The sequence below is a fragment of the Triturus cristatus genome, chromosome 6 (assembly GCF_964204655.1).
Source record: "Triturus cristatus chromosome 6, aTriCri1.1, whole genome shotgun sequence".
Classification (NCBI taxonomy): Eukaryota; Metazoa; Chordata; class Amphibia; order Caudata; family Salamandridae; genus Triturus; species Triturus cristatus.
Window position 1 is genome coordinate 1,151,263,677 of NC_140589.1, and position 22,257 is coordinate 1,151,285,933.

The window sequence follows — 22,257 nt, forward strand, 5'->3', positions numbered from 1 at the left end:
ACAAGATGTCTGCCTCCGCCTGGAGCTCCCTCAGCTGGAAGCGAGAGCTGACCGGCGGAATCGCTGGAGGCGGGCTGATGAACCGAAGACTGTATCCATTGCAAACAATATTCAGCACCCACTTGTCCTGAGTAATTTTTCTCCACTCTGCCGGAAAAAATCGAATGCTTCCCCCCACTGGAGTGGGTAACGGTTGAGGGGGAAGTAACAGCTCAGGGCCGAGACCCGGCCGGGCCCTTGTTTGTGGTAGTAGCCTGCTGGCCACCTCTGCCCCTCTGGCGCTTCTGGAAGGGCTTGCGGAACTGCTGCTGTTGTGGCTGCTGCTGTCCCGAGCCCTGCCCACGCCCTCGGCCCGACGACCCGAACCTCCTCTGGAACGGTCGTTTCTTTTTCTCGGCCTTCTCTAACCCGACGGCCGTCAGGGTTTCCGCTTCAGCCTTCATGCGGGCCATTTCATCGTCCGCATGCTTCCCGAACAGGGTTTCCCCCGAGAAGGGCAAGTTGGCCACTCTCTGCTGCGCCTCCGGCTTGAGGGACGTCAGGCGCAACCAGGAATGCCGCCGCTGGTGGACGCCATGACAGTAGGCGCGGGCGGCCAATAGCGATATATCCGCTGCTGCGCTGATCGTTTGGTTAGAAACCAGCATGCCTTCGCGCACCGTCTCCAAGAAGTCCTCCTTCTTGTCTCGTGGCAGGAGGTCCGCATATTGCTGCAGGGATTCCCACAGGGCCCAGTCGTAACGGCCCAACAACGCCCCTGCACTCGCCGCCTTCATCGTGGTGGCAGCGGTACCACACACCTTCCTGCCCGCAGAGTCCAGCCAGCGGCTTTCCTTGTCCGGTGGCACCGTGGAGGCCGGGGCGGTCGCATGTTGTTTTCTCGCCGCCGTCACGATAACCGAATCCGGTTTCGGGTCCCCTCTCAAGAATGACGGATCCGACTCCGGGGCCCTATATTTCTTCATGAGCCTGGACGGAGCGGCCTTCGCTGTTGCGGGAGTGAGGAACAGTTCCAAAGCTGGTTCCACCAGTCCAGGCACGAGAGGCAGGAGGGGGCGAGACAAGTGTCTTTTATGAAGCGTCTCAAATATCACGGACGTCGTGGGTGTTGGAACCGTCACCGTGATATTCAGCTTCGCAGCCCCTCGCAACAGCACCTCCTGGAACGAGACCAAGTCGTCCACCGGCGACACCCTAGTCCCCGGGGAGTCCGACAGCGTCGGGGAAAGGTCCCTGTCCGAGGAGCGCGACCTGGACCTATACCTTCTGCGGCGTCGTCTAGAGTCTGACGAGGATCGCCCTCGGCTCCGCGATCGTCGCCTCCTGTGAGAGCGGGAGCGCGACCTCTTCGGCTTAGGCCTGTCCGCCGGTCTCGCTGGTCCAGGCGACCGTGGGCGTCGTGGCTTCGGGGTCCCTTGCGGCGGAGTCGGGTACCGTGGAAGGGAAACCGACCTCGGGGGGACCGGCGGCGGCACCGCAGGAGTGCTTGGCAGCAACAGAGGCCGGGGTGGCGGAGACAGAGTCCGCGGCCGCGGAGGAGGCGGTGGAGGAAGTGGAGACGGTGGTGGAGGAGGTGGCGGTGGTGGTGGTGGTGGCGGTGGAGGAGGCGGTGGCAGAGGTGGGAGAGGAGGAGGCGACGGAGACCTCCGAGGCGGGGTATACACCACTGAGTACACCGATCCCGGCGACTCTCTCTTCCTCGACGTCGACGTGTGCCTCGACGTCGACCTGCGCCTCGACGGCGATCTTCTCGGCGTCGATCTCCTCCTCGGCGTCGACTTATGTCTCGACGGCGACCTCCGCCTCGACGGCGACCTTCGCCTCGACGGCGACCTTCGCCTCGACGGCGACCTTCGCCTCGACGGCGACTTTCGCCTCGACGGCGACCTTCGCCTCGACGGTGATCTTCGCCTCGACGGCGATCTTCGCTTTCTCGACGTCGATCTTCGCTTTCTCGACGTCGATCTCCTTCTCTTCATCGACGGCGAGCTGCGATCCCTCGACGCCGAACGCCGACGCCGGGTCTTCTCTCGACGTCGACCACTGGACGCAGTCGAAGACGGCGTCGTCGCCGACGACGCCGATGTAGTCGACGGCGGCCTATTCAGGTCCCTCGACGGCGATCGTCGACGCCGTTTCTCCCCAGAGCCCTGGGGAGACGGCGAACAGACGGTGGTCATCCTCCTCGACGTCGCCGTCGACGCCCTCGACGTCGACGGGGAGCGGGAGCGCTTACTGGTCTTCCTGCCCCTGGGGAGCCCCCCAGAGGCCTCAGCATGGGCCAAATCAGCCCCTCCAGACCCACCTGGTGCCTTCAGTCTTCGCTCCTCCAGAGCTTGAAGCCTGCTCTTCATCCTGTCCCTCAGGGTTCTTGCTGAAAACGAGTGGCAGATGGTACAGCTTTCAGGCACGTGGGACTGGGGAAGGCAAGCTATGCACACCTCGTGTGGGTCAGTTTTAGCCTTCTTTCGACCACATTCCGGGCTCTTGTCGAACAAGCCAGGCATGTTGACAGTACCAGCTACTAAACACAAGAAAAAGTGACAAAAATTGCCAAAATCTCAATGAAAACCTTGAAAAAGGTAGAGCTCAATGCTCCAGGGTCCTGCTAGCAGGAGCCGGAAAAAAGAACTGAAAGTAAATGGGACCTGCTGGGCATTCTGGGATACTGGGGAAAGTTCTGGAAAACTGGAAAGTTTTCTTAAAGGCACAGTATCCTGTTCCAAGCCACATAATGGCAGCCTATAGGGCTTGTCTGTCCACTCCTTCCTCTCTATCATTCCAGAGGCTTTTGCTGGTAGAGGCAGGGTTTTTTCCTATGGGGAGAAAAACTGGACAGGCAGTGCTGTTTGTGGATTTTGGTGGAATTCTAGTTGAAGTACTGGACAGTGTAGCCTGTGGGTATAGGCTGCATTATCTGTCTTTAAATTAAATTCTCTCTTAAAGGTGTATGCAGGTCTGCATGATTTGTCACCTTTTAGAGATTATTTTTTATTGCTCCGGGGTCCGCGCACATGGGCGGGACTATTCACTAGATTATGACTATACACAGAGATCCCCTACTACAGAAACCTACTTACCCGGTTAAAGTTAACCAGAGCCCCAGCATCACAAAATGGATGCTGCTGCCACAGACACAAGTCTGACCTCCTGCTGCTGGGAGTCCTTCCAGCGAGGGAGGCTTGGACAATAGGTTTCCTGCCTTGGGAGGTGCGAGCACCACCCCAGACAGGAGTTAGTGTATTGGGGCAGGGAGGGATGAAAGAAACTAGACACTGCCTGGGGCACACAAGGTGCCCCATGCATAGTCCAGTTCAAACCGGCGCTGGGGCACTCCAGCCCCAGCTCTGGCGCGAAACTGGACAAAGGAAAGGGGGTGTAGCCACTCCCCTTCCTGGTCCCACCCATAGGAGGGACCTTGCAGGTAGCCCAGCCCACTAGCCCAGTATATCAGTAGCTAGCTGAGCCCTGCTAAGTTAGATTAACCTGAATCTGCAACTTGAAAAGAAACTCTGGACCTTCGACATTCGACCTCAGGAAGAAGACTGAGGAAATCTCCCTTGTGGCCAAGGAGTGACCACCCTGGGCAACCAGGCACCATCCAGCGACCGCTGCTTGCTTTGCGACTGATCCTACGAGGGACGACTGCAGAGACTGACCAGCGCCGAGACTTCCAGACACCTCTGACCCAGATCCACATCTCCAGCGAAGCTGAGACCCGTGGAGGCGACGAGGGACGTGGGACCGGCGACTTGGGAAAAGTGGCTAGTAACTGACTAGCGCAACTTCCGAGGCTCCCTCGAGGCTGTGCTTGGGGAATTGAGAAGCCCCACTCCCGAGCACCATCTGCAAAGAAGACCAGCTCCCCACACTTCACGTGTTCTGCGTGGGGCCCTTCTGCACCTGAGTTGCTCGACGTGTTGTCCGGTTGCTGGCCCGTCGGCTAGTAACCTTTGCGACGACGAACCTTTAATTTCACCTTGCTGGTCCGGCTCCTCCAGACTGGCACCCGCTCCTCTGTGAAAGAGAAGCACCCCAGACCTTCCTGGTCTGCACCAGAAGCAAGTCCTCCATCCTGCGTGGGTTCCGCTTGCCAAGGCTTGTTGGGTCCTGACTCGACTTCGACGCTGCCGACAGCAAGAGCCTTCGTGGGACAGATCACCTCCTGGTCCTGGTCGTCCTCGACGTCTCCTGGTACCCGTGGCTGCTGCGACAAGCTTCACCTCTTCACCTGCATCTTCACGACATCGCCTGGTTCCTTCCCGGCTCCTGGCTGGTGACCTAGACTCTGTCCCTTCTACTTGCAGGTTCCTTCCTTCTTGATCCCCTCCTTGGGATCCACCGGACACTCTTCTCTGACTGCCTGTCAGCAACTTTCCTTCAGGCATCCATAGAAGTCAACGACGAAACCCGACGCAAGTTCACACCTATGCACCCGCAGCCCGTGGGCTAGGTAACTTGAGTACTTCGGTGCTCACAAGGGTATTGACTATCCTAGGGTCTAGTTTCTGAGTCTCGACTTTCTAGCTATACCAGAAGTGTCCTAAAACTGTTAATTTCTAACTGGTAGTAATTCTATCGACTTTTACGCATTACGCGTGAGTGTTTCCACTCTGCACCTGAATCCCGTGGGCCTCCCACTTCCTAACCTTTGGTAGTATAGTGTAGCCCCAGCGATTCCCTAGGCCTAGGCCTATCCTGTGTTCGTGACAGTGGTTCTTATACCACTTACTTAGTATATGGTTTGCGTGGCCCCTAGGGCCTAACTGTATTACTTACCTGTGTGACTTAATGTATGCTTAAATAAGACTGTGTTGTACTTACCTCGAATCTCATAAAGAGTGCTGAGGGTTTGACTAGAATAAATACATTCTATTTTTATATATATCTGTTGTGGTGTCCTTTCATTTGGTATTCAAGGGATTACATATGGTATAACAGCTGGCTTCACATGCCATTCAGAGTTTAGCCTAAGACTGCTCTTGTCCATGCTACCACTAGGATAGCTGGTCTATAAGGTTGACTTTACAACCAATCACCATAAGGGTTGTTTGGACTGATACAAGGTGTACACTAGAATTAGTGACATCATATATCAGGCCAACTTCTCACAGCTACAGCTTCCCACCACCTCCTATGGTCCCGTACTCAAAGCAGAAGTAATGGTCAGCGTTTGACCTGGCGTGTGGCACAAGGATAAGCTACCAACAGGTGGGTAGTGGAGCAGGTAGAGTCTTCGCATCTCTTACTGTGCCACATCACAAGAACAGTTATCGGGCCACACTTCTGAAGTACAACCTCACAGGCTGACTGCTAAGCTACACAAGCGACATCACAGGACTTGCAATGGCTTCCTAGGTGACCATAAGTAGACGACACGGGAAACAACCGGTAAGACCTAAGCTGCAGATTCTGATGCCCCCTAAAGTTAAGTCAACCACCATAAAGGAAAAACTATCAAAGTAAATTCATCATATGGATGTGGTTAGCTGTGAAGAAAGATGCACCCTAATGGTACTCGTAGCTTATCATATTTGTTTGCATGTGTATACAGACATGGGTGAGCAAGTTTGCAATGTAAAAGCATTCTACAAGGTGTATGTTGCTGGCCTGTGCACATGTGAGGACATTTATTTGTTCAATTCTGGGTAGGGTTGTATATGTATACTGTGGGTAATGCATGCACTTTGAGGGGACTGTGCAAACTGTATTTGGACTATTGTGGACATGTATAGGGTTTGTAAGAGTGTGCCCAAACTGCACAGGTGATGCACATCAACGTGGAGGTGTATTATGCAACAAGCTTATGCCCATCCATAGGTATCCTTTTTATGTTTTAAAATACTCTTTAAACCAGTTTTGTTTTCAACATGTATATGAGGTACATCACAGGTTCCCATCTTGGCCTATTTATTGGTTAATTTACCCAGATCTTTGAGAAACAATGTGCTCTTTTACTCCTCAAGCTTGTGTGTCTACATGCAGCTTGATACACTAACACTCTGAACGTTACATTATAAAGCTGGAGAATTGCAATATCAGATTGTTTTGTAATACACTTACTTTTTGCAGATGCTTGGAGTAGCCCAATATGATCCTCCAGGCCTGCAGCTCTCACATTGTCATAGGCGGCTTGCAACGGAGACTCATTTATGTCAATACCGAAGTAATAAGCGTTCTGTCGAAAACAAGTTCAAACTTTAGAACATGTCAGACTAAGAGATCACTTGAGGAAAGGATTGCAGTGTGATGAGCAGGCTAATTACATTTATGCATGTTTGATTTACTTCAAGGTCTGGCCTCCTGCTCAAGTAAAGTCCCTGAGGTGATGGAATAAAAGTGACTGCAGCACAATATAGCCACTGAAAAGGGGTAAACGTGAAAAGTTGGTGGTGACCTGAAGGTCCTATTCCGTCATCTGTCGACATCCCCCCTCCCCCCCGCACTTACCTGCAGGAGCCGCGACTGTCCAAGACTTTATTTCATGAATACAGTATAGAGTAAAAGACATTATGTGACATAAAAGGGAATGCCACAAGTTACTATGGAAACTGCAACAGATGTTCATTCCTAGGGAGCAGCATTGTAGCCTGATATAATAGTTTCTAGTCAAAGCTAAAAGTTCCTTCAAAATCCTGTTTCAAATAAATTGCCCCCAATTAGGCCCCATCTTAACAACTCCCTTGCGTTAAAAAAAATAAAAATACTCGAATCTCTATTGAAACTTTGCTTTAAAATTCTGAGATAAACAGCATTTCCTCCCATCCCATAACTTTTTAATGTAGAGATACTGGAGCAGAAAAAGATGTCTTACCCTACATTCACTAACAACATTTTGCCTTTCACTGAGCTCTGCTTTTCTACAGCTAAACTTGCGTGTTTGCTTCTGGAGTCTCTGAAGATGATTTCCCTATTTGTGAATTCAATATAAATCGGTTGGGAGGTTGGTAGATGCGTTTTTGGTCTGTAAAGTCCTCCCTTCTAAGGAAGCTTACATGGAACATATTCAACCACCAATGGTGCGTACCCTATACATAAGTTCCGACTGGGAACATGTTGGACAGGCCACACGAAGGGCTTGCTCCCTCCCCGCATGACAGGGCCTAAGCCCCGGCCCGCCAGGCGTGACCCACACGAATCACCCGCACTCTGTCTCCCGACGGAACTCCTGCCCCCGGACCTCCATGTATCACGGGACCGAGCCACCACCGGCTCCCCCGGCCGGATCAAGCCGCCATCTTGGGCCCTGCGCCACGAGGCCGCTTGGCCTCCACCCGACCCTAACCCTGGGCCTGGCCGGCCCCGGCATCCCGGCACCACCATCCACCCAGGAGGTGAGCGGACCACTTGGCAGGTCAATGGGAGAACGAAGCGTCAAGGGCTCTCCCCCGCCAGGTGCCGATCGCCTCCAGCTCCCCCAGGCGCTGGCTCCACCCCCTGCTGGGTGTCTGGACACCTTCATCCCGGACCCTCCGACCTCCAAGTGCGAGGGTCCGGACATCAAAGGGCGCCAGACCTATAACTAGGGCAGCTGCGGAGCAGGACGGCAGTTGTATCCTGGAGTCGAGAGACACCGAGAGAACTCAGCCTTGACGGACTACTGGCGCTGCCGTAGCCCTATCTTGTGAACTATCGTCCTGGCTGCTGGCGCTGCCGCGGCCTTCTGCAACATCCATCCTCGTCGGGACCTGCTGGCGCTGCCGCGGCCCGTTGTAACGACCATCCTCACCGGGACCTGCTGGCGCTGCCGCGGACCGTGCATCGACCATCTCTCCGGGCCCTGCTGGCGCTGCCGCGGACCGTGTATCAACCATCTTCACCGGGACCTGCTGGCGCTGCCGCGGCCCGTCCCAGCTAGAACACCGAGCTCGAGGATTGTGAGCTATCCACCGTACCACCTCAGCTACCAGACTGGTAACCAGACTGTCCCGCTACCCCCTTTCCCCATCTTGAGAGACTTGAATCGAGGGGACCCCTGAGTCCAGACCTCCTTGTACCTTCCATCGTACCGTAAGAAATTGCCTATAAAGAACGCTAAATCTTCTCCTTGTGTGGTGTCTGTCTGTGGGGGGGGGGGAAGTTATTTATCTGTACGATCGCTGGAGACGGCTCTCCCCGGAGACCTCTCCCCTTGTCCTCGGCCGACCCTCCCGGTCCGTCTAACATTGGTGGCCAGCGGCGCGATCCGAATCAACGCGTAATCGTACAGAGAGTAGCTCACCCCACGACAAAACCACGATGTCAGCCAAAGATAGCGGTTCCACTGAAAAGTTCCAAATGGATAAGTTGGAAGAATATAGCCACCGCGAACTTAAACAATTCTGCATGGAACTAGGCATTGCTACCACCGGCCTGAGTACCAAAGACGAGTTAAAGCGCGCCCTTGAGTCGTGGGCGGAAACTGGGGTCACCGGATCCCCCGACCAAAACAGTGTCGCACCAGAGGGGAACGCCACGGCTCCCGAGGAGCGGGGAACGGGCCTCTCGCAGGAGGAGATCCAAGAAAGAGAAAGAACCAGATTACATGAGTTGGAAATGGCACGACTCAAGATGGACGGTGAACTAAAGTTAGCCGAGCAGAAACTAAATCTAGAACATCTGCGGCTCCGAGAAGAGCGAGAAGAAAAACAGAGACAGAGAGAGCTCGAGGAAAAAAGAATAACACTCGAACACGAGCGCAAACTGGCGGAAATAGAACTCCGGAAACAGAATAAAGAACCGGGGGTGCCTGAGCGACCGCACACCCCGGGAGCAACTGAGAGAAAAGTCCACATCCCCAAGGATGTTGTCCGAGAATATGTCCGAGAGGACGACATACAACAGTGGTTCAAAGCCTACGAGATCGCCATGACCTCCCACCGGATCGACCGGAGTGATTGGGGAGCCGGACTATGGGGGAGGTTCGTCAACGAAGGCCGCGATGCCCTATTGCAGCTCCCAGATCACCAGATGTCGTCCTACGACCACATGAAGGCTGCCCTCCTCACCCGCTACGGCCTCACGCCCGAGATGTACCGCCAGAGGTTCAGAGACTGCACCCGGATCCCGGGTACAACTTGGGTGGAGTACGTCAACTATTTCAGCCGAGCCTTCGAGGGTTGGATTAAGGGGAGCCATGTAACGACCTACGAGCAACTCTTTAACCTTATGGTATGGGAGCACCTGTCGAACAACTGTTTCGTCGAGCTCAGGCAGCACCTCCTCGACAGTAAATTGACTGACCCCCGGCAACTCGCCGCCGAAGCTGACCGATGGGAAAGCACCCGAGTGGGCCGGAGAGGACCGCACGAGCAAAACCGAAACAACCAAGGCCAGCACCGTCCCCGGGGAGGAGGAGGAGGCCAGGGGCGAGGGAGAGACACCATCCCGGCAACACCCGTGGCCAGCACCCCGCCCCCGGCCGGGCGGGGCAACCCCCCGATGCGCCCGGGGTTCCGAGCCAACGTCACGTGCCACCGATGCCAGCGAGTCGGCCACTACGCCAATGACCCGAGCTGCCCGCAGAACCAAACACCAAAGCCCCGCCAGGTAGCGGCCGCCGCCCTGGGGGAAGAACGACTATCAGAGGAACAGGAAGAATATGAGCCGGCCCAGCAAGAGTGGGAACCGGCCGCCATGGTTCTAGCATGCCTAGGGGGAAAGGACATGGTTCCGCGGGCCCCCCTACCCGCCAACACCCGGAAATATGGCCAATGGGTGACCATTAATGGACGTCGGGCTGAGGCCTTACGTGACACAGGCGCCAGTGTGACGGCCGTCCGCTGTCACCTGGTGAAGCCCGAGCAGATCCTGCCGAACATTCTCTGCCCCGTCCGCTCAGCCGACAATTCCGAGAGTCTGTGTCAAATGGCCTGCGTCCCCTTCGAATGGGGAGGGGTCTCCGGCCTGTTGAAGGTGACGGTCCGGGATGATGCACCCGTGGACTGCCTCCTGGGGAATGACCTTGAGAGTTCCCCGTGGGCCACCGTCGAAAGAAGAGAGCACCTGGGGTTGCTGGGCCTCCCGGACTGGGCCTGCGTAACCACCCGGTCCATGGCCGCCCGTGCCGTCCCCCGATCAGAAGATCCAGAATGGCCAGCACCTCCGCCCCCGGTCGCCCCCGTAGAGGACCACGACGAGACCAACCCCCCAGAACCAACGGCCGAAGGGGTCGCGCAACCCCAGGACCTCCCCGGCCTGGCTCAGTGGCGTCAAGAAGGGGGGCCCACCCAAGAGCAGTTCCGCCAGGAGCAAAAGACCTGCCCTTCCCTCGAGGGGCTCCGCCAGCAAGCCAGCGCCCAGAGCGCAGGGGACTCCACCGGAACTCATTGGGTCTATTGGGATAACGACCTGCTATACAGCGAACAAAGAATCGCAGAACTAGGGGCCAGTCGAGTGCTGGTGGTGCCTCTCCGCTTCAGAGACTTCCTACTAACTCTGGCCCACGATGTCCCCCTGGCTGGACACCTGGGCCAGGACAAAACCTACAGTCGCCTAGTGACTCACTTTTTCTGGCCGAAGATGCGGAACGACGTCCTTAACCACTGCCGGTCCTGCCCCACGTGCCAAGCCAGTGGAAAGAGCGGCCGTAAGCTGAAAGCCCCTCTGCAACCCTTCCCAGTGGTCACCACCCCGTTCGAGAGGGTAGGAATAGACATTGTGGGGCCCCTGGACCCCCGCACGGCACAAGGACATAGGTTCATCCTGGTACTGGTGGACCACGCCACCCGCTACCCCGAGGCGGTGCCCCTACGAACTGTAACAGCCCCGGTGGTTGGCCGGGCCCTAATGGGGATCTTCTCCCGAGTGGGCTTCCCCCGAGAAGTCGTCAGCGACCGAGGCACGAACTTTATCTCGAAATATATGAAGTCCCTCTGGCAACAGTGCGGGGTCACCTACCGATTCACGACCCCCTATCACCCCCAAGGGAACGGACTAGTGGAGCGATTCAACCGCACCCTCAAGGGGATGATTGGGGGATTGGAAGAGCCCCTCCGTCGCCAGTGGGATGTACTACTCCCGTGCCTCCTCTTCGCCTATCGAGAAGTTCCCCAGAAGTCCCTCGGCTTTAGCCCTTTCGAACTCCTGTACGGGCACCCTGTGCGAGGGCCCCTCAGCCTAGTCAAAGAAGGTTGGGAGATGGCCCCCCTAAAGACCCCTCCAGACGTCTTCAAGTACCTCCTGGCCCTCCGCAATCAGACCCGACGCTTCAGGGAGATGGCAAAAGCGAACCTCGAGGCCAGTCAGGAGGACATGAAAAAATGGTACGATCGCAATGCCTCCTCCGTCGAGTTCGAACCTGGTCAACAAGTGTGGGTGATGTCCCCCACCGAACCATGTGCCTTACAAGATAAGTGGACGGGGCCCTTCAAAGTGGTCGAGCGCAAAAGCCCCGCCACTTACCTCGTCGACATGGGGACCCCCCGGAACCCCCTTCGGGTCCTCCACACCAACAGACTCAAACCACACTTTGTGCGCTCAGAACTCAGCCTCCTGATGGCTACGGACAGTGGGGCGGAGGAAGACTCCGAACCCCTCCCGGATCTCCTGAAAACCCAGGAGAAAGACGGTTCCGTTGACGGGGTCCGGCTCTCCGATGCCCTCACCCCAGAGCAACGCCAGGGCTGCCGGGACCTCCTACTGCGGTTCGCTACACTGTTCTCCCTCACCCCCGGGATCACCCCTTGGTGCTTGCACGACGTGGACACCGGGGACAGTCCCCCTGTCCGACACCGGGCCTACCGCGTGCCAGATCGGGTACGGGCCTGCATCCAAGAAGAAGTGGCCAAAATGCTCACGATCGGGGTCATCGAGCCCTCGGACAGCCCCTGGGCCAGCCCAGTTGTACTGGTCCCCAAAGCCGCTGCCCCCGGCACCACGCCTGAACTGAGATTCTGCGTCGACTACCGGGGCTTGAACGCTGTTACCCGGACCGACGCTCATCCTATCCCCCGAGCAGATGAATTGATCGACCGGCTGGGGGCCGCCCGCTATCTCAGCATCTTCGACCTAACAGCGGGCTACTGGCAGATCGGTCTCACACCCCGGGCTCAGGAACGGTCTGCCTTCTCTACCCCCGATGGCCACTACCACTTCAAGGTCATGCCCTTCGGCATGAAGAATGCCCCCGCTACTTTTCAACGTCTAGTAAACCAGGTCTTGGCGGGGCTCGAGGAGTTCAGCGCTGCCTACCTGGACGATATCGCGGTGTACAGCCGCCACTGGTCCGACCACCTCCTCCACCTCCAAGAGGTCCTGCAGGCCCTCCAGCGGGCCGGCCTCACGATTAAGGCTGGCAAATGCCAAATTGGTCAAGGGTCCGTGACCTAACTCGGGCACCAGGTAGGAAGCGGGCTGGTGGCCCCGCTGCAACCTAAAATTGCTGCCATCCAGTCCTGGCAACCCCCCGTCACCCAGACCGAGGTCCGAGCCTTCTTGGGACTCACCGGCTACTACCGGCGGTTCGTGAGGGACTACGGCAGCATTGTGGGGCCCCTCACGGGTCTCACGTCCAAAAACCACCAGAAGCGGATTAACTGGACCACCGACTGTCAAGCGGCCTTCGAAAAGCTGAAGGCCGCCCTGTGCACCGCCCCTGTGCTCCAGGCCCCCGATTACAGTCGGGAATTCATTGTACAGACAGACGCCTCCGACCACGGCATCGGAGCGGTTCTTTCCCAACTGAACCCCGAGGGCCATGACCAGCCGGTGGCCTTCATCAGCAGACGTCTCCTGGCCCGAGAACAGCGCTGGAGCACAATCGAGAGGGAGGCCTTCGCAGTGGTGTGGGCCCTCAAAAAGCTCCGGCCCTATCTCTTCGGTACCCACTTCCGGGTACAAACCGACCATCGACCCCTGCAGTGGCTGATGCAGATGCGGGGGGAGAACCCAAAACTATTGCGCTGGTCCATCTCCCTGCAGGGAATGGACTTCACCGTGGAACACCGACCGGGCCAAGACCACGCCAACGCAGATGGCCTGTCACGCTTCTTCCGCCTCGACGAGGAGAGTCCCCAGGAAGATGGGTGACTCTCCCCGCCTTCAGCTGGGGGGGACGCATGTTGGACAGGCCACACGAAGGGCTTGCTCCCTTCCCGCATGACAGGGCCTAAGCCCCGGCCCGCCAGGCGTGACCCACACGAATCACCCGCACTCCGTCTCCCGACGGAACTCCTGCCCCCGGACCTCCATGTATCACGGGACCGAGCCACCACCGGCTCCCCCGGCCGGATCAAGCCGCCATCTTGGGCCCTGCGCCACGAGGCCGCGTGGCCTCCACCCGACCCTAACCCTGGGCCTGGCCGGCCCCGGCATCCCGGCACCACCATCCACCCAGGAGGTGAGCGGACCACTTGGCAGGTCAATGGGAGAACGAAGCGTCAAGGGCTCTCCCCCGCCAGGTGCCGATCGCCTCCAGCTCCCCCAGGCGCTGGCTCCACCCCCTGCTGGGTGTCTGGACACCTTCATCCCGGACCCTCCGACCTCCAAGTGCGAGGGTCCGGACATCAAAGGGCGCCAGACCTATAACTAGGGCAGCTCCGGAGCAGGACGGCAGTTGTATCCTGGAGTCGAGAGACACCGAGAGAACTCAGCCTTGACGGACTACTGGCGCTGCCGTAGCCCTATCTTGTGAACTATCGTCCTGCCTGCTGGCGCTGCCGCGGCCTTCTGCAACATCCATCCTCGTCGGGACCTGCTGGCGCTGCCGCGGCCCGTTGTAACGACCATCCTCACCGGGACCTGCTGGCGCTGCCGCGGACCGTGCATCGACCATCTCTCCGGGCCCTGCTGGCGCTGCCGCGGACCGTGTATCAACCATCTTCACCGGGACCTGCTGGCGCTGCCGCGGCCCGTCCCAGCTAGAACACCGAGCTCGAGGATTGTGAGCTATCCACCGTACCACCTCAGCTACCAGACTGGTAACCAGACTGTCCCGCTACCCCCTTTCCCCATCTTGAGAGACTTGAATCGAGGGGACCCCTGAGTCCAGACCTCCTTGTACCTTCCATCGTACCGTAAGAAATTGCCTATAAAGAACGCTAAATCTTCTCCTTGTGTGGTGTCTGTCTGTGGGGGGGGGAAGTTATTTATCTGTACGATCGCTGGAGACGGCTCTCCCCGGAGACCTCTCCCCTTGTCCTCGGCCGACCCTCCCGGTCCGTCTAACAGAACACCAGGTTAATAATTTCACACATAGATGGAAGTGTTGCCAAACCAGTTCCCCAAGCTGCAATATTTTTAAACACACCATTGAGGATGGTGAACATGTTCTCTTCTTTTGTCCTGCTTATGGCAGACACAGGGAGAGATGGATCAAACAGCTGTGTTCTCTCTGGGGTGTGAGGACATACCGGGTGGCTTCCCGTATTTTGAGATGGGACACTAGCCAGGTAGTGGTATTTGGTGTTAGTCGATACCTCTACACACTGTGGCTATAGAGGAAAAAGCAGGGTGTGTTGTTTTAATTGGTATACTTGCTTTTATAATAGACCAGTTATCTTACTTGTATCCCACGACGGTCGCAGGGTCCATGTGTTCTGATAGATGCAGCACAGTATTTTAAATGGAAATATGTTAGCTGCGGTATTTATTCTTTTAGATAAAGCCTATGTGGTCACCTACCCGCTCAAAGCAGAGACTGACTGTGTCTGGGGACATCTGCTTATTTGTTTTAATGATTTTCTTATTTGTAAAAATTGTTTTAGGATCTTAACAATTTTTATTAAAAAAAAATTATTTTGATAATGTTATTGTTTGTCCATAATGTTTTAGCATACTTTTATGATCTCAAGAACTGAAACAAAGTTGAAAACTAATTGGTTTCATCACAAAAAAGAATTTACCAATATGTGATATCACTATTTTAATGGTCCTTATCCTCCCAGCCTCCATCTTTCCTATCATATACCTCGGAAGAGCAGAACACAGGCTAAAGACCAGTTACAAATTAAACAAATGATACTTACAGGCCACTCCTTTGCAGCTTCCAGGAGTATTGTTCCAAACCCACACATAGGGTCCACAACGTGTGCCCCTACCTATAAGTAAAACAAAGATTACAGCGTCTTAAAAACATAAAAGCATTAAAACAAAAATACAAAGAATCCATGCTACATTTATTGCAATAATGAAAGTCCTATTTTTTAAGCAGGATAAGGTAGAGAAGACTGGTTAGGGTGAACGATGGATGCCCTGTTTGAGGGTCTCGGGATTCACAACCATCGCCGACATGATCGTAATCTGGACGACCTGCTGGGAACGTCACTACAGCTAATGAGTACAGATCTGACTTATTCTGACCAACAACTACATCAAAAGGAAACGAGGTCACTGTAATAGTACAGCAAATTAAAAACTCCGTCAATATTTATTTCCTTGCACTCTGACAAGTCTTTAAGGGCGGATGAGATTGTAAAATATCTAAGATGAGACTTGAAAACTATTAAAAATTCCCATCTCCTTTGCAGGTAACAACATATCCATTTCCCTGCAGTCACCAATTACTGAATACACTTTGATCAAAAAAATCAATTACATTTCAAAACCACAACTAGACTGAACAAACCCAACATGACTTCCCTCACCACCAATTTAAAAGCCATCCTAATCTATTCCGATGTCTCATGTAGTTATTGTATCAGCGCACCTTATGTTCAGGCCCTTGATAACTTCCATCATAATACTTCAAACACAATGTGACAAGAGTGGTGTTGGGCCACAATCCAGCAACTATGTCAAATGTGCTTTTAAAAGCCCTCACGGCAAAAAAACAATATAAAATGCTACAGCTTGTTCACCGTCATGACCAGAGGTCTCACAATGTTCCATTACTGACTGTGCAGTACCTACGGTCAACAACTTGACGATGAGTGGGTCAACGCTCATCACGAACCAGCCATTCTGAGCAACTCCCAGCAGACCGTGGAGCGAGGAAGAAAGTTACTGAAATGTCGCCAGTAAACCAAGGGCTGCTGTCCTCATACTCAGCCATAGCCTTGACTGCCTCACTTTCACTTTTCCATGAGTCAACTGTCTTTGTGCCTTTCCACGCTTTGACTCTGAAGTCTGGTGGTATGGTATGTAGCTTGTTGCAGCAGGGATGATGCTTCTGTACATTCCAGGGATGAGTTCAATCAGCTTAACTCCAGGGATGAACCTAGCGATGAGGTCACAATACCGCTTTGTCACACACACGGCATTGAAAGCAGCAGCAGCAGTACGTGCTGGTTGGCTGTGCCCCTTTAGCTAACTAACTGATTATATCTTTACATTCCTCACAAGATCACAGCTTGTCAAAACATAAAAAATCACACTACCCAAGACATTACATAACTTTGCATAAGTTGCTAAATGTATAGATTCTACCATGGCCAGCCTACTACACATCTGCTGATCCCAATTAAAAGTATGCTGATGCTGACTTGAATCCGAATCTTAAAAAAAGGAGAAACAATTCCATTAGTTCCTGAATCGGTTACCCATTGCCTTCTACAACTATTTAGCAAATTAATCATTCATCAAGATTTGCAACCATAGTTTCGCTTCCAATACTGATCCATGGCAAACCAGCAGTATATAGGTAAATGCATCAACATCTAGATAGGTTCAACTTCACCTTTATTTCAATACCACAATTCTTCTTGCAAGGAAAGACATTCACTTGATGACTTGCTCTATACTTTTCAACCAATAAGTAAGCCAGAGCAAAACGACTTGCACTAGAAATACTTCATCTTCTATCAATTACGTGGAGGGGACGAAGGAGCCAATCCAAGGAAAGGAGGGCAATGGATGGTTTACCGTGCTGACTGTCAGTGTTTCATGTCAAGAAGCCTACATACCTTACACCAGAAACTATATTGGTTTGGTTCATGGGCGTAGCAAGTGTGGGGGATGCAGGGGACATATCCCCCCCAGATTTTGGAGTGGGGGGAAGCAGGGGACAAGGGTTAGGGTGGGAACGAGAAGACAAAATCATTTCTTGTCTCCATTAATTCACAGGGTCGTTAGCGCGCATAAGCGCTACCTTTAATTGCCCTGCAGGCAGAGCCAGCCTTTGCTAAGATATCGCCCTGGGTTAGAGACATTTGGCGCCCTTGCGGATGGTAGTAAATTGAATGAGGCAACAGAGGGTTACTTTTGTGTACAATCTTCAGTACCTGGATGAGCAGGGATCTCGCACTTTAACACAAACATCCTGGACCTCCGGGAGCTCACTTAAATCACATTTAGCTTAGCTGGCCAGGAAAATGATGGGTTTGATGATGTGTGCCAGCAGGGGTCAGAGGGTGAAGGGAGGGTAAGGAAGGGGGCTAAAGGGGTGTTAAAAACATCATCTACTATATGATAATGAAGTACTAAAACCCATTTAAATTGGTAAATCAGACAGAAACAAACAGGCAAGGACAAGGAGGAGCAAGATCAGAAGGGGATGCTGTTGGCATAACCATAATGCACACAGCTCCATGCGCCCCTCCGAAAATTGGTGACCAGGGCCTGGGCCCAGCTCGAAAGGACGATCCTGACTGCACATGACCTGTGGCCAGCCTGTGACCCATCTGACAGTCACAGAGGCCACTCGCTCCCTACACTTTTGTTGCACTGCAACCCTCCAGGAATTGTTTATAATCTCAGCCACAGTTGCCTGCAGTCTGCACTTCTGAGAACAAAGGAGAGAGGTCCTTTTTTGATTGCTGTCTGGTACTGCCCCTCCTTAGCCCTACCCTACCTGCCACCTTGAAGACCCAGGCCTGGAGGCAGCAGTAATATTTGAATAAGTTAGGTAAGGAAATTTGGGAAAATACAATATTTGCCTAGGTGCTTCACCACTCTTGCAGCGAGCATCCTCAGACCACACACACATACATGCACACACACGTGCGCGGACACACGGGCACACACAAAAACGCACGCGCAAGGTTGTCTGTGTCCCCCCCAGAAATTTTGTGTCTCCTATACCCCTGGTTTGGTTAAGCTCTAACTGGTAATGAACGTGAGTTGTAGCCGCCTGTTATCACCATGTAAAATAAGGTCCGCTGCTGTGCAGATCAGGGTAAAGGCTCTGTGCATTTAACACTTGACCACAAGTTGTGCACAAATGTGCAAGATGAACGAGGAAGACAGTTGTCTGACCCTGCCTAGCATTAGCAGACACGTTGTGCTGTGACTAGCTGAAGGCCTGGGTGTTTGGGGCAGAAAGACAGAGTGGTCTGCTGCTGCCAAGAAGTAACCAGGTAAGTAGACAATCAGTCTCACAGGAGGGGAGGCCTAGGGTGTCTATAACAGAAAGGAAGAAGCAGTAGTGTCAGAGGCTGTGAAAAGGAGCCAATGAACATCAAGGAACGTTTTGGAGGTCGTGGGGATCCCTGAGATCACTCCTGGTGATTGGAGCACGCCACTAAGAGCCCAACGCAACAAGCCCAATGTTAATTGGTCCAACTGGACTGAAAATGTAGTAGAAACTATCCACTGCTCATGTGCTGCTATTTCAGCAGTGCGATCGAGGACACTAGCCACTTTCGGCAAATCCCAAACCAAGATTATTGGTTCTCCCTGGTAAACCCATGGAGTGTTTGGTCCCCTGGGGGTACTTGCAGCATAGGCCTACACAAGATGGAAATATTCATCCCCAGTCTTGAAAAGTGGGGGAATACCTGAAATGTTTTTCTTGCCCAGAGAGCCCATGGACTGAGATAAGGAGTCTTGTGAGGGGGTCTCCTCAGGTCTCTCACACACCCACTGTGTTCACCACTGCTCCCCACCTAGTAAAGAGTGAAGCATGGGGGAGCAACAGATTTGTACCTTCCCTGCCCAGCCGCCAGCATCAGAGTGACCTTGCTTTACTATTTACCACATGTAGTTGGTGAGGCTCTTTCAGGGAGTGTTCCAATTTGATATTCCACATGCCATTTTGTACACATGTAATTTTTTGTGTATTATTTATTTTGTTGCAGAAAAAGTACTATTCCATTTTAGAAGAAAAAGCACTGATTGCACATTCATTTACTCAATGTTATATTTTGAGTTGTCGAGTTCTGAGTCTGTAGAGCACAATACATCACTAAGTCAGTCAAGTACTGATTTGCCTCATAACCTTAAGAGTCAAGTCCTAAAAGTGGTAGATATTCCACTTGAGGGCCCATAATGCAATGGCACCATAACACCTGAATCAAAAGAATCCAATTAATTCCATGTGTACCCAGCAGCATCGTTTTGGCTTTAGACCTTCCAACCAGCGGCACCCTGCACAAGTGAATGCGGTGAGGTCGGGGCGGGGTGGGAGTGGGGAGGTCGACAGACAGAATAGGTATAAATAAATAAATAATACCTATTCCGTTGTCTGTCGGCTCCCTCCCCGCCGCGCCCTGCCCCACCATGATTACCTGTGCTGGCCACCGGTGCTCCCAACCCAATAAAGACAATTGTGGATCAACTTGGTGGTGGTGTCTCTTGGAAAATGATGTTGCATCCTGAGTTCATAATGAGATTTTTTTAAGGTACGAAGAGAGATGAAGCTAAGTTAAATCATATAGTGGTACAATTATTACTAGTGGTGCCTGAATCTGGCCTTATTTGCAGATCACTGTTGTCACCAGTACCTAAGCACTCAGTTCGTAAAGAGCTACTAAACCATATAAGACAACAAACTGCATACAGTTCTAAGTAAGTTAATCAGTTTGGGCAGATAGGCAAGTTGTCCCTTATTTACTTTTCTGTCGAAACTCTTCCCCTTCATCCTATGTCTGGGATGTCCTTCCCTCTAAACGAAGGGAAATAAAGTGAAAATAAATAATAGCTATTCTTGAATCCAAACGCAGACTCTGCACCGTTCCACAATATGGAGATTCTCTCATAAGTACCTCTTTGCAATTAGAAAGACAACTAGAGCAAGGCAGGTATTGAAGCGTTAAGAACCTGGAAGGGAAGTGGTAAAATGCTTGCAGCAAGACAAGGTCTGTATCAACATGGAAAAAGGGAGCATGGGCCATCGGGAATGACCAGAATTGGTCAAGCATACCTCTGTGGCATGGGGGTTATCCTAGTTCAGACAATATTTTCTGCTCTTGTGCCCCAACAGTATGGAAATTATGAAAGTAGTTTTATCTGACGTGGGAACATACTGAATTAGGACCTGGTGTGAGACAAGCAGCTCCCCTGACGTGGACTATAGAACAAAATTATTCTGAATAATAACCACCAACTCAGTTTGGCATAGGCCCCGTGACACACGTGGATAGTACCGATATATAACTTTACAACAAAAAGTATTCCAAGATGGCCGCCCATGCGTCAGCACATAATAAAAGTATAACAACCCTGAGAAGGTCACCTAAATGTCCACAGACATCCGCACGGAAGGCCACTGTAGTGTTGTGCTCTAGTCCTCACGCGTTACGTGGTGACGTAGCGTGCAAAGACGGCAGAAGACGGGCGATTGCGCATGCGCGAGGGGGATTAAGACCGCGAGGTCGCGTCTTTCCCGGCGCTCTCCCGTTATATGGAAATAAAGTTAAAGTTAGTTGTAATATCCTCACGCCTGGTGGTATTTATTGAAGCTGGACCCAGTAACTTTACAGTGACGACGAGAGAAGGGATTTTGGTGGTGAAAAAAGGTGGTGGAAAAAAAAAAGAGAACTTAGTCACCCCACCAAGAGGCACTGACCAGCCGGGAAGGCACCACAGAGGACCACAGGAGGGAAAACCACCACCAAGGAGCACAACACGGCGGGAGAGCGTGGCAGAGGCGGCAAGAAAGGACAGAAGCCGACCACAGGGTGAAGTACCAGGTACCAGGAGTGGGGCAGAGAGGAAAAAAAAAAAAAAAAAACAACGAAGAACATCTCCAATCCAAAGGGACCCTGGCAGAAGCAGCAGCACGCAGAGACAGGGGAGCAGGAGAACCCCGACAAGATCAAGCACAAGGTGAGAGCGCGGACGCGCCAGGCAGTCCGAGAGGCCCAGGGGTGGTACCAGAAGGACGCGCCACGATGAGCACGCAAGCATCATCTTCACTGACGACGCCAATCCCGTTCCTGCCGAGACCAGGAGAACCTCAAATGAAATGGGAGGATTGGAGAGAGTACTTCAAGAACTATATTTCAGCCCTGGAAGATGAAAATGGGGAGGCCTTCCCCAGCGCGAGGAAGAAAAGGATCCTCCTGCACAATCTAGGCCCGGAAGGCATAAGGGTCTTTCACAATCTGGTACCCGCACCCAGGCCGAACACAGATGACGACGTATTCAAGCATGCCATAGAAGAACTCGACACCCACTACCGTCCTGCGGTGTGCGTTTCCATTGACCGGTATAATTTCCAGCAAAGGAAACAAGAAACCGGCGAATCCATAGATGATTATGTGGCAGTGTTGAGGAAGTTGGCGGTGACGTGCAAGTACGGAGTCCTGAATGACAAGTTCATAAAAGATCAAATAGTTATGCACACCACCAACAAGACAGTGCAAGACAAGTTGTGGACAAACATTGAGGCATCACTGAAAGAAGTAATTGCCATGGTAAAAGGCGGAAATGTCGAAAAGGTGTGCTGACGCAGCAAAAAGAGAGACCCTCCAGAAGACCATGGTGAACAAGGTAGACGACGCTGAACCACAGGGAAGGAGTAAAACTATGCCGCCCGAAGGGAAAGGGCAAAATAAGTGGAAAGGGAAACCGGGACAAACGTGGAAGCAGAATAGAGACAACATTACGACGTGCTACAGGTGCGGAAGTCAAGCGCATGCAGCCCAGGACAAACGTTGCCCAGCGTTCCAAGCGAAATGTATGTTCTGCCGCATAATGGGGCACTACGAAAAGGTTTGACGCCGGAAAACGAAGAGACCAATGGTGAAGTACGTGATGCAAGACCAACAGGAGGAAGAACAAGATGAGGAAGATGGTGTATTATGCGTGGACGAGCAAGTGCTAGGCATCGAGGGCAAGCGCTCCCATAAACCACAATGCGACATGGTAATAGGAGGTGTGAGAATCAAGATTGTAGTAGACTCTGGATCTCCATACACCATCGTCCAAAGAGCGGTGTGGAAGGAAGAATTTGAGCCCAGCTTGGGATCAAGGCTAGAACCACTGGATATACGACCAGTGTCGTACACAGGCGAACCCATTCCCATGGTGGGATACAGGAAGTCGAACTTCGAATTTAAGGGAAGAAGTGCGGATTGCAAATTATACGTAGCAGAGAAGGGCCCATCCGTCCTAGGATGGATGGATCAAGGGGACCTAGGGATCAAGTTAGTGCTCATGACAGCTCCTGGGAGCTGGTCG

The 22,257-nt window shown here is 53.0% G+C and overlaps 1 protein-coding gene across 1 annotated transcript in view; it reads right to left on the reverse strand.

Annotated features, from left to right (window-relative positions):
- Nucleotides 1–22,257, reverse strand: part of THUMPD2 (THUMP domain 2 tRNA and snRNA guanosine methyltransferase) — a 315,452-nt gene that overhangs the window by 112,751 nt on the left and 180,444 nt on the right. Inside the window, exons 7-8 of the mRNA XM_085612078.1 lie at nucleotides 14,946–15,017; nucleotides 6,064–6,178 (exon numbers count right to left, since the gene is read on the reverse strand). Coding sequence (XP_085468204.1) covers nucleotides 6,064–6,178; nucleotides 14,946–15,017 — 187 coding nt within the window. The remainder of the gene's footprint in view (nucleotides 1–6,063; nucleotides 6,179–14,945; nucleotides 15,018–22,257) is intronic.